At 35.9% G+C, this 13196-nt stretch overlaps 1 protein-coding gene across 2 annotated transcripts in view; it reads left to right on the top strand.

Moving 5' to 3' along the window:
- Positions 1 to 10402, top strand: part of LOC106874542 (ras-related protein Rab-18) — a 49819-nt gene extending 39417 nt beyond the window's left edge. Inside the window, exons 6-7 of one of the 2 annotated variants that reach the window (XM_014922310.3) lie at positions 4652 to 4777; positions 7153 to 10402. In XM_014922310.3, coding sequence (XP_014777796.1) covers positions 4652 to 4777; positions 7153 to 7260 — 234 coding nt within the window. In that variant the 3' untranslated portion in view covers positions 7261 to 10402. The remainder of the gene's footprint in view (positions 1 to 4651; positions 4778 to 7152) is intronic. The other variant, XM_014922309.3, reaches the window with a different exon arrangement.
- The last annotated feature ends 2794 nt before the right edge of the window (positions 10403 to 13196 follow it).

Below are 13196 nucleotides of genomic sequence, written 5' to 3'. Positions count from 1 at the left end.
CTCTCTACCTCTTCCTCTCTCGCTCTCTCAAAAGCATACACGTGCAAGTACACAATCATTCAGTAAAATATAACTCATGTTCGTCAATGTTTTGTAAATTTACCAAGATTTTCACTAGGGTTTTAGGGTCAGGGTTAGAGTTTAGGATTAATGTTACGGTTATGGTTTTTAGGGTTAGGGTTTAGGGTTAGGGTTTAGGGTTAGTGTTAGGGTTAGGATTAGGGTTGGGTAATCGTGCGGGTGTTAATCTGAAAAATTACAGATATGTGAAAAGTACCGACACTGCCATCTATTATAACTTTTGTTGTTCTGTTTAATATATACATAGATTATGCCTCCAAAGAAGAGAGTTTGCTGGGGAAAGACAGCAACCGGTTTAAAATGACAGCCACAGACTGCAGTAATGCACTACATTCTAGAAGCTATTTTGAACATAATGCAAAATGGTGCATCAACATCTGCCCAATCTGATAGAATTCTGGTAAAACTGTGTAGCAACAGATCGCCAGCAATTGCTTCATCAGAAATTGCCGTCCTAGCTCCTGCTAAAAGGGATTACCCTGCTATGTATAATCAGGGCAGCGCAAAAAGTTGTTTTGCACAAGCATTTCTATAGTCAATTACACGGATGAAATTTATGTATGCTTAATAATTTTACGCAAAACAGCCTTCAGACTTTCCCGATTAATTTCATCGTCTTTTGAATTATGAACATATTTACATCATAAGGGTTTTTTCGTTGTAAGGCTTTCTTTTTTAGTTGATTTTCAGCTAGCAAGACTTATTGTACATGGCATAATAAGTCACACCCGGACAAGGTCGGGTTATACTGCTAGTATATATATATATGTATGTGTGTCTGTGTTTGTCCCCCCCAACATCGCTTGACAACCGATGGTGGTGTGTTTACGTCCCCGTAACTTAGCAGTTCGGCAAAAGAGACCGATAGAATAAGTACTAGGCTTCCAAAGAATAAGTCCTGGGGTCGATTTGTTCGACTAAAGGCGGTGCTCAGTCAAATGACTGAAACAAGTAAAAGAGTAAAGAGAGAGAGTATCATTAACTTCACTGAGGTTTATTAATTCTGCTGCTATAAATCTAATAATATCATTATTAAAATATGAACATTCATGTACTACACTGTACATACTACATGTACTACACTGTACACACTGTACATACTACACTGTACATACAAAAGGCGACGAGCTGGCAGAAACGTTAGCACGCCGGGCGAAATGCTTAGCGGTATTTCGTCTGCCGCTACGTTCTGAGTTCAAATTCCGCCAAGGTCGACTTTGCCTTTCATCTTTTCGGGGTCGATTAAATAAGTACCAGTTACGCACTGGGGTCGATATAATCGACTTAATCCGTTTGTCTGTCTTTGTTTGTCCCCTCTGTGTGTAGCCCCTTGTGGGTAGTAAAGAAATAACACTGTACATACTTTCCTGGAAGTGCATTTTAAGCACAATGAAGTTTTTCATACACACATACTCACGCAGGTATAACAGTCATAGAAACAAATTTTTGTCACACAAGATACTTTAAAGCAGTAGCACACATATTTTCTTTGTATGGGGTATTTTAATCATCATCATCATTTTATGTCTACTTTCCATCCTGGTATGGATTGACTAAGTCATACTGTCTAATTACATGGTTTTCAGTTTGCTAGAAATAGCAACCAAATCTCCCTCCAATCATACTTAACCTTTTTAAGAAAAGAAGGAAATATTATATAGCAAAATAAAAGTAAGTGAGGAATGGTACATAATCATAGCCTTAGTTAAAATGCTTTTGATCTTTCAGAGTTGACTTGTAGCTAAACAACAGCAACCACCAAGCTTATATCACAGGAATTCTTAGTTGCCTCCTTCAGTTAGGTGTAAAGTTTAATCATTTCAAGCAATTCTCTGAAACATAAGCAAAGTGAAAATGGTTTCAAACTGGGATTTAAATTGAAATGAGAGCTTACTTTACTTGAAAATTTACAACTAATTTGAGGCTGAAACCTCCGTTATGTAATTAATTGTGGGGCTGGGGGTTTCTTATCCTGAATCAATCGAATGAAGAACATTTGAAATTTTGGTTTCTAGGAGCTGAATAATATTGGAGTTGATTTATACATTTGTTTTCCTGAATTTCTCATATTTGTCATTTTTTCCTAGATCTTTTGTTCCTTCAGTCTATTTCTTCTCTTTTATTCTTTCTTTTTTATTCATTTCTTCTTTTTTAACATTGATTCTTTCCTTCCTTTCTAATTCCTCTTTTTTTTACATTTTTTTTTTCTTTTTAATCACTCCATCCCCACCATTTTCCTTCTGAAACTCCTGCAATTTTTGTTCTTTGTTTCTACATTTGCATTCTTTTCTTATTTACCATTCCTTCTTTCCCCTTTTTTTCCTATTCTATCATAAATATTTTTATATTCTTTGCTTTTTTTTTTTGCTGCTCATCTTTCCACAATTGATTGGTTGTATAGAAATATTCATCTGTTGTCGCTATCAATGTTCTTCTTACTGTTGCTATTGCTCTCATTGATGTTGTCTGTTTCAGTTGCCATGTTGCTCATTCAGGCTTACTTCTTTGCTAGCTCTGACCAAGCAGAGCTATAATCAATCAATCTGACGAAAGTAAAAGAATGCCATTTGGTTGTTTGCTTGAAGATAATACCTTATCCAGTAATGGTGTGGAGAAGGAAGTGCCTCAGTTATATTGTTGTGTGCATACAACAATGACTGATGCATCTGGATACATCTTTAGTGATGTGCCTGGTATCATTGGTTGTTTCAGATCTTTCAACATTATACACCCTCCTCCAGGTAACCCAGCTGGGACTGATCAAACCCCAACTTCAGTCCAGATGACCAGCTAGCTACCCCATGGCTCTCCTCCTTTGATCCACAGCCATCTTGAGGACCTCTCTGCCGCATCAGTGGTACTGCGGATGGCCTTCCTCCTTCTCACTCCCTTGATGCCCAAACTGCTGAAGGCTCTGGTCAGGGAACAGGCTGTGAAACCCCTGCATCTAACCTCTCCTGGGAGACACCTTGCTCTCCAGCCAGCCTGCTGGTAGTCACTCACCAGACCCGTGTGCTTGGAGAGCTTTCTTTCAAAAGCTTCTTCCAACGGGACAGTAAGCTCCAGTAGCACCACTTGTTTGGTGGGCTCAAACATGAGGACAATGTCTGGTTGCAGGGTGGTGACTGCAATGTGGCCAGGGAACTTCAGCTGACGCTCAAGATCCACCAGTAGCTGCCAGTCTCTTGCAGATGTTAAGATACCTGCTGAAGTTGAAACTGGAATAAGCCTCATCTTTCCACTGAGCCAATTAATAGTTTGAGAATTGAGAGGAGGGGAAGAGCTGTATGCTTGGAAAAAGAAGTAACAAAAAAAAAAAAAGAATAACAAATAACAACCAAAAGACATTATTGAAATCTTTCAAGTGTATTATATTTTCATTGATTGGAAATATAACATTGTCAAATAATTTCTAAATGATATGGCTGTGTTAGTTTTATTGGTGTTAGTTGTTGTGTACTTACCTAAAAGTTCTGTTTTCTGTGACACATGGCTGTATTAGTTACATACAAGTATTGGTTACTTTGTGACACATTCTTTAATTTGTTAATTTGTCAAATGCATTTGATTTTTAACATATCAGTGAAAATACCATCTTCTATCTTCACGTTCTCCACATTTTCAGATGTCACCTGCTGGATGTGTGAAGTTTCAACCTTTCTCATCACTTATCGTTTACTTGCACGTGATTGTAGATATGCTGATTTGTGTGTGTGTGTAACCAAAAAGACCAAGTGGTCATTTGACATTTTTAAAATCATGTTAACAATATAACACACACACACACTGATTTGTCTGTGTGTGATGTCTTTTGACAACAACATTTATTTGTAGGAATCTCATTCGTTGGCTGGTTTTTATCACCTTTGTTAGTTTAATGTTTCTTTTTTTCCATGATGGCATGTTTTGGATGTGTGTGTAATTAATACAGCATTTTTCATGTATCTTTATAATGTGTCATTTTTCCCTGTGCGACTTAACTTTTTATAGTCTAATATATAACTACTTTTGTTTATCTCTAGCTTTCTACTTTCTCCATCACTACCTAGAAGTTCTTCTTTATCCTCTATTTGCACTATATTTTTATGTCAGTGCTGCTGTTTGCCTGCTTGTGATGTAACAGTTTGATAACTCTGGAACAGTTGAATATGGGTATGATTTAGGTTTGAACTACTTATAGCTGATCAAAAAATTATAAATTTGCCAGTACTTCCACTGCTTGATTGTCCATGATAATGGAAATTTTAGAAAATTGTCTGCTATTGTACTTTGGTGTATATGAATATAGACTAATGCCCCATAAATAGCTGTAGTCAGTATTCCTTTGTCAGTTAAAATGATGAGGCATATCACTTAAGTTTGGCAACCAACTTCCACTATCCAGGCTTAAACAATTCACCATAATGGGAAAGCCAAACACTCAACTTGACAAATTCCAAACTTAGCCAATTATAAATTGTTTTCTTTATTTTCTTCCTTCACCATTTTTTTGTATTTGTTGTGCCTTGGGGTGTAACTTATTCTTTGTATCATCTGATAGTAGTAACTTTTCTTAATGTATTTGTTTCAGGAAAGGAGAGAAGTAAGCAAAGAAGAAGGTTTAAAGTTTGCCCGCAAACACCACATGCTGTTTATTGAAGCAAGTGCAAAGACAAGAGAAGGTGTTCAATGTGCATTTGAAGAACTTGTTGAAAAGGTCTGTCTAACTCTCTCTCTCTATCTCTTTTGTGTGTATATTGAAATCTGTTGTTCTGTCATTTTGTTACTTTATATATCATATATCACATCTCTGTACTTTTTTTTATCTCTTTGATTTCCCTATCATACTAAAAATGGACACCAAAATTGTCTAGATTGGAAATATATCCTCACCACTTATATATCTTGGACCACCAAGATATAGGAAGTGCTAACTTGTAATAGACTGGCATCCAACTGGAAAAATTCAGCTCTTGTCTGCTTAACATAACTGAATTTTGAGTTAAACTTTAACTTTCTCTGGCTTGCCTATATATATATATATATATATATATATATAGCTATAAAAAAAAAAAATAAAGCATTTATGACTATTGTATCTTTGTAAATATTATTACAGTTACAAAAGAACACACCAAACAGGATACTATTTCAGTAACTGATTCCCAGAATTTTTCTCTTTTTTTCTTTGTAAGGAGTAGTGACTACAGAAAATGCTATGTGTCACAAGTGTAAGGAAAAGGGCTATTTTCCTCAGAAATGTAAATCATGTAATAAATCAACAGGACATCATAAATCAAATAATGATACAATCACTGACGTATTAGTCTTCAAACATTGCAGATTGCATTATTATTGTGATTAACAATCAGTCAATGTAAGTGTTAGTTTTCACTGGAAGCATTGATAATTTTGTCCAAATTAATATTGGTTTTATGTTTTGGCACATAGTCAGCACTTTCAAGAGAGGAGATCAGTCAGTTGCATCAACCCCAGTGCTCAACAGGTACCTATTTTATCAACTCTGAAAGGATGAAAGGCAAAGTTTTGACTTCAGTGGAATTCAAACTCAAAACTTAAAGATGGATGAAATGTCATGAAGTATTTTGCCTAGCATGTTAACAAGTCTACCAGCTTACCACCTCGTGTCCAAACTGATATTGCAAAGTAGAATGGTTTAGTCACTAAACCATTAAGTGGCAGCATTGTAATGGCATCAACACTGCTTAGTTTTTGAATTGTGAGAATGTGCAAAATTCACAATATATTCTTTTCTACTCTAGGCACAAGGCCCAAAATTTTTTGGGAGGGGACCAGTTGATTAGATCAATCCCAGTATGCAACTGGTACTTAATTTATTGACTCTGAAAGGATGAAAGGCAAAATCGACCTCAGTGGAATTTGAACTCAGAATCTAAAAACATCACAATATATTGGGTTATCCCATAAATGATGCGGTTTTTTCCAACTGCATGAACTAAAAGTCGGAGGTGGGGCGGGATAAATTACCTGCATCAACTTGATATAAAAGCAGGTAGTAATGTCTTCTACAAAGACCTGTCACTTATGTCCAGTCTCTGCTTGGATGTCAAACTTGAACTGGGTTTTATGTCTCAGCATTATTTGGTGCATTTAATTTTAATAGCCCTGAAACCCTTTTCTTGTTTTCAAATTTTTGCTTGCCTGAAATTACACCTGTAAGTTTTAACTAATTTACCCCAAAATGCAAACTTATTGTACCTATTCAAACGTATACTGTAAACAATTGAAAATTCACAAGATAGGAAGTAAATTACCTGTCCACAGGTATTGTAGAACTAGTAACTTATTGTTGTGAGTTCAGATTGTAATATATGATGGGCTTCTTTTAGTTTCTATCTACCAGGTCTATTCACAAGACTTTGGTTGGCCTGGAGCTATAGTACAAAGCATTTGCCCAAGGTGCCATGCAGTGTGACTGAACCTGGAACTATGTAGTTGGGAAGCAAACTTCTTACCACTTGGCCACTAAATTGAATTACACTTAACCACCCTTCTTGTTCTGTATTTCAACGTAATCATTCTCATCATCATCATTGTTTAACGTCCGCTTTCCATGCTAGCATGGGTTGGACGATTTGACTGAGGACTGGTGAAACCGGATGGCAATACCAGCCTCCAATCTGATTTGGCAGAGTTTCTACAGCTGGATGCCCTTCCTAATGCCAACCACTCAGAGAGTGTAGTGGGTGCTTTTACGTGTCACCCGCACGAACGCCAGTCAGGCGGTACTGGCAACGACCACGCTCAAAATGGTGTATTTTATGTGCCACCCACACAAGAGCCAGTCCAGGGGCACTGGCAACGATCTCGCTCGAAAATCCTTACACATGTCATGGGCACAAGTGCCAGAAAGGCGACGCTGGGCACAGGTGCTATCCCGGTTTTGCTATTCGCTTGCCCCAATAAGTCTTCGCAAGCTGAGTTTTGTGTCCCAATGAAGGAGACGATGTTGGCATGGGTGCCAGTCGTCGACTTTAACTCGATTTCGATATGTATATCATCATCATCATATATATCATCATCATCAAGTATATTATTTTCTTCTTCCAGATCATTCAGACACCAGGACTCTGGGAAACTGATAGACAAGGACTGAGGCTTACAAATGGTGCCACAGAAGGATCTTACTCAGCTTGTAGTGGATATTGTGTAATATAGATATTAGGCATGTGTGAATGTGTATTTGTATGTATGAATGTGTGCAACACTGTATATCTTAACATGTTGACATGTGTGTGTGTGGATGTGTATGTTTTCTTTGCCTAAAAATCTTGTAAATAAAGACAATTCCACAAATATAGTATTAAGGGCAACTTACCTTTTTTCTTATATATATATATATATATGAATGCAAAATATGTGTGCGCATGTATGTGTGAGTGTGTGTATATGTGCGTTCATTTAAGCCAGTAATATGTTGAATTAAGGTCATTTAACTGGTGCTGTGTCCATAGATTGTACCAATAAGAAATTGTACTGTTCTTTTTTAAATGTATTGTGAATGTGTTGGGATTTCATTTTATTTTTCTGTACCAACATTGTACTGTGTGTGAATGTGATTGGGTGTGTTTGAATTGATAACTATCTACTTGGCTATGTTTATCCGGGATCATAATCAAAAGACAAGTATTTGGATATTTGCTTTGTGATTGTGTTTGAGTTTCCATCCATTTAAACTCAAAATCTTACCACTCACCCACACACACGTCTGTGTCTGTTTCTGTATAAATGTATGTGCATGTGTTTATAAATAATATTCACTCACACACACACACGCACACACTGTATGTGCATATGTATAAAACACACATTACACATATATATGCACATATATGCTTGTATATGTTTGTGAGTCACTGTGTGTTATGTGTATATTTTTAATTTTCAGAATGTATGGATTACAATTATATATGTGTATGTACATACATATGCATAAATTGACTTTCATGACAATGTGTATTATCGTATTTAGTTCTTCCGACACCAAGCCATCCGCTGACAAGGTCCCTATGTGATATGTAAATAAGGTGGGGCCACACTTAGAGGACCCCCAATTGCCCTAATACAATTTGCTGACTTATTAATATTCTTATCTACTTTCTGTTGCCCTAACTCTAACACAGAACTGGGATCCAAAAGATGTGGCTTCGCTAACTAAAATTTATCTATGTCAAACCTTATGTCTGTTTGCTTTGCTAATTTCTTAGCTTAAAAAAAAAAAATTAAATTTAGTCTTGTTGTTGTTGTTATTAAAATTATTATTACTATTCTTGATAGAATTGGTGGAGTGCAGGAGAAATTTCCTTGTGGTATTTAGTTATGCCCCTTTACTTTCTGAGTTCAAATCACACTGGAGTCAAAGTTTGCTTTTATCTCTCAGGGATTGATAAAATAATTGCCATTTATTATCTACAGGGATAAATTTGTATCTTCACTCAAATTTTGTGACTTGTGCGCTAATGTTAGAAATTGTTACTATGATTATTAGGACAATGGATGAGAGAATTACTTGGTAGAGCACTGTACAAAATGTCTTGTTTTCAGAATTCAACTCCTGCCAAGGTCAATTTTTCCTTCCAGCTGTCTAGAGTTGCTAAAATAAAGTACCAGTCAAGTACTGGGATTGATATAGTCAACTCCCTTAAATTTCTGGCCTTGTGCCTTTCTTAGAAATTATTATTATATTGTTATAACAGTGGCAAGGCAGAACTGTAGTGTCAAACTATGGTACTTGTCTCTGTATTCTGAGATTGCTGTGAGATTGAGTTTGATATTCCTATCCATAATGATCAATAAAATAAGTACCAAGAAGGTACGTAGGTTTTCTGAACACTTATAGCCTTATGCTAATGTATGAAAAAAATTTCATAATCTCATTAGACAGTGAAGTCAATTTTCTTATCACAGGTTTAAATTTTATTACAAGTGTCTTTTGGATTGTACCCCTGATCAAGGTGCGTAACTATGTATGCTTCAACCTGGCAAAAATAGGTTCTTTAAAGTTGAATGGTCAGTAATGTCCAGCCTCAAAATTAACTGTTGCAATAAGTGAACTATCACACCTATTCCATTACTAAAAATGGTTGTAATTTTGATATATATTGGTAAGATTAAGAAGTAATATTGCAATGAGCTCAGTCTATCATTGACTATAATTTCCTTTTGAATCTAATTCAGTCTACACAGTCTAATGCCCTTGAAAATGCATGAATGTCAAAGTCTGGCCTAATAGCTAAGTTGGAAGTGGAGTATTACAAATGATAAAGCAATTACATTTCAAAGTTTTGTCCCTCTATAATCTGAGTTCAAATCTCACCAGAATCTCTATAAAATAATACCAGAGTTAATTGAATCAGTTAAATCCCTTCTCAACAAATTTGTAGCTTTGTGCCAGTGTTAGAGATCAAAATACCTAGTAGTATTTCATTACTTTCTGAGTTCAAATTCCATTGAGGCTGTCTTGGCCTTTTATCCATCTGGGTTGATATAAATAAAGCACTAGGTAAGTATTAGGTTTAATTCCATTGAAAATATCTCTCCCCAGAAATGTATGATCTTGTGTGTCATGTTTGAAATATTCATTCATGGTAACATGGTAATATGCCATAATTGATGGAGGAAGGGAATATTCAACAAAATATCAAAATTTTGAAAATTGTTTTTTTTCATCTTAAAGGTATATTTGAAACTTCATCTTTAGCCATGCAAAAAAAAGAAAGAAAAAAAAAGAAAAATCCCTCAAGACAAAAACAATAAAAAGCTTAATTCACACTCTTTCACATTGAAATTTAAGTTGGAGGGTCAGTGATAAACAAGTGAAGGATGTGCACAGAGGATTCCAAGCATTGTAGAGACAAATAGCTGCCAAACAATCAAATCTATAAACTAGCTATAAATTCAAACAATCTAATAAAAAAAATTACAATTGTCTTCTTTCAATATATCAACACTTATTAGACAATAATAGACAACTTGATATGTATTCAAATTTGTAAATAATCCCTTAACTTGCAAAAAATATGAAGCTAAAACATCAATATTCTTAGGAAAACTTTAAACAGCTTTTGTGGCAAATTTGCAAAAAAAAAAATTGAATATTCCTTTCCTCCACAGAACATGTCCTATTCTTCTTATCACTATGTGTGTGTTTGAGTGTTACCTTTTATTATTTTTTTTTAACAACCTTAACTCTGGAGCAGAATTCAAGACAATTGTAAACTAACACCATCAAACAATGTTATGAAGGTCTATAACGTTTATGCATCAAATAGAAAATTTATAAAATATGCAATTTTTACAAGTTTTGCCAGTTGTTATTATTCTGGCCCTGTGCCAAAATTATTATTATTATTATTATTATTATTATTATTGTCATTATTTTGGTGGCAAGATGGTAGAACTGTTAGTGTGTTGGACAAAAGACTTAGTGGCATTTCTTCCAGCTCTTTACATTCTGAGTTAAAAATTCTACCAAGACCGATTTTGCCTTTCATCCTTTCAGGGTCGATGAAATAAATAGCAGTTGTGCACTGGGGTCGATGTGATTGACTACCCCCACCCCCCCAAACTCCTAAAAATTGCTGGCCTTGTACCAAAATTTAAAATTATTATTATTAAGGCAACAAGCTGGCAGAATCATTAGCACGTTGGATGAAATGCTTGGCGTATTTTGCCTGTAGCTATGTTCTGAGTTCAAATTCTGCCAAGGTCAACTTTACCTTTCATCCATTTGGGGTTGATAAATTAAGTACCTGTTGAGTACTGGGATCAATGTAATCAACTTACCTCCTTCCCCAAATTTCAGGCCTGTGCTTTTAGTAGAAAGGATTATTATTATTATTTTTAAATTGGCAAGCTAGCAGAATTGTTAGCATGACAAACAAAATGTTTCACGGCATTTTTTTTTTTTTTTTTAGCTCTTTATGGTCTTAATTAAAATCCAGCTAGGTTCAACTTTGTCTTTCATCTTTTTGGGTTTGATAAAATAAATTACTTCTCAAGCCCTGGGGTTGATAGGATCAACTAACCCTGGTCTCCTCAAAGTTACTGGTCTTGTGCCAAAGCTAGAAATTATTATTATTATTATTATTATTATTATTATTAATATTTAAGGATTGATATTACTCTTCCAGAAGGTAAAGAAACAATAAGAAGAGTGCGACTGTTATCAAATGAACAATATTTCAACACTTCATGTCTTCTACAAGTTGAAAAATAATCATCTCGATCTACTACATTGTTCATGGAGGCGCAATGGCCCAGTGGTTAGGGCAGCAGACTCGTGGTCATAGGATCGCGGTTTCAATTCCCAGACCGGGCATTGTGAGCGTTTATTGAGCGAAAACACCTAAAGCTCCACGAGGCTCCGGCAGGGGATGGTGGCGAACCCTGCTGTACTCTTCCACCACAACTTTCTCTCGCTCTTACTTCCTGTTTCTGTTGTGCCTGTAATTCAAAGGGTCAGCCTTGTCACACTGTCACGCTGAATATCCCAGAGAACTACGTTATGGGTACACGTGTCTGTGGAGTGCTCAGCCACTTGCACGTTAATTTCATGAGCAGGCTGTTCCGTTGATTGGATCAACTGGAACCCTCGACGTCGTAAGCGACAGAGTGCCAACAACAACATCTAATGTAATAAATTTGACACAGTGAAAAAGCCTTTAAGTGGTTGATTCTTCTGCTAGGAATGATAGTTAAATTTCCCCCAAACTACTACTACTTTCCAAAAAAATAAAAAGGTGGTAAAAAAAAAAAGAAGAAAAATAGGTGGCTAATGTAGTCCTATATGCCACTTCCAGAAAGAAGAAATAATGATTATAGGTTCCATTAGGCAGCTATAGAGCAAAACATGTTAGCATTAAATGTAGAAAATAATCTCTGAACAGTATTATGTTCACATTACAATGTAACAAATACCAAACTTCATTGTGGTTGTAGTAGCAGAGATATCTTTCATTAATATTCCTGTTTTTGAGGACTATAGTTTGCCAGAATCAGAAGAGTGTCAAATAAAGCATCTAATGGTTGTACCTTCTTTACATTTTGTTTGAATCCCACAAAAGCCAACTTTTCTTCATCCTTCTGGTAGGAAGGGGAAAAGAATCAATTAAATTGATACTGGTGAAGTGCTGAATTTGGTATAATCAACCATTCCATTCTCTCTTCCAAATAAGTATAAGGCCACAAATTACTTTTGACTGTCTAAATTTGGGGTTATAATCCAAGTGTTTCCAAGTATCCAAGAGGATAACAATAAATTAAATGTTTATAAGAAGGTGGTGGTGATTCAATCAAATATACCCATTTCTATCATGGAAGATTTGAAAGCAATATATGCGAACTAAAGTTAAACATACATTGTAAAAAGAAAAAAGGGTAAAATTATCTTCTTGAGTTGTGCTGACTCATAAGGATTGATTTCCTGGTTTCCCCCACCGACATCATGAGTCCAATACCCTAACCACTTAGCCACATACCTCCACAAACATGCATTGGGTCATACTCGACTCATTTCTCTAGATTTCACTGATCTTCTACATTCAATGCTCATATTCCTTTGCCATGTAGCAACTCACTCTTTATATGTGTTCTTCATATGGTCAGTTTTTTTGTAAATACAGGACCTTTTTTTCTTTTCCAAGGTTTTCCACCTCTTCCTTGCACAGGTATTGCATACTTTTACTATAGCTTCTCTTTAAAGATCATCTAAGTAACAAGCATCTAGGAAGTTATCTCAGCAGTTTGCAGATGTCATTTTATGAATTCCTTATGCTAACTACTTTCATACATCTAGAACAGTAGCTCTCAACCAATCTTTGCCTATGGGAACCCATTTGATTTCTGTTTTACTCGACTGGAGTTCCATAGCTATTTGATTATATATATATCATCATTATCATCATCATTTAACGTCTACTTTCCATGCTAGCATGGGTTGGACGATTTGACTGAGGACTGGTGAACCAGATGGCTACACCAGGCTCCAATCTGATTTGGCAGAGTTTCTACAGCTGGATGCCCTTCCTAATGCCAACCACTCAGAGTGTAGTGGGTGCCTTTATGTGCCACCAGCACGAAGGCCAGTCAGGCGG

Source organism: Octopus bimaculoides, chromosome 10 (genome assembly GCF_046866305.1).
Source record: "Octopus bimaculoides isolate indiv1 chromosome 10, ASM4686630v1, whole genome shotgun sequence".
NCBI lineage: Eukaryota > Metazoa > Mollusca > Cephalopoda > Octopoda > Octopodidae > Octopus > Octopus bimaculoides.
The sequence above is the reverse complement of the archived record's forward strand: the minus strand, read 5'-3'. Positions and strand labels throughout refer to the sequence as shown.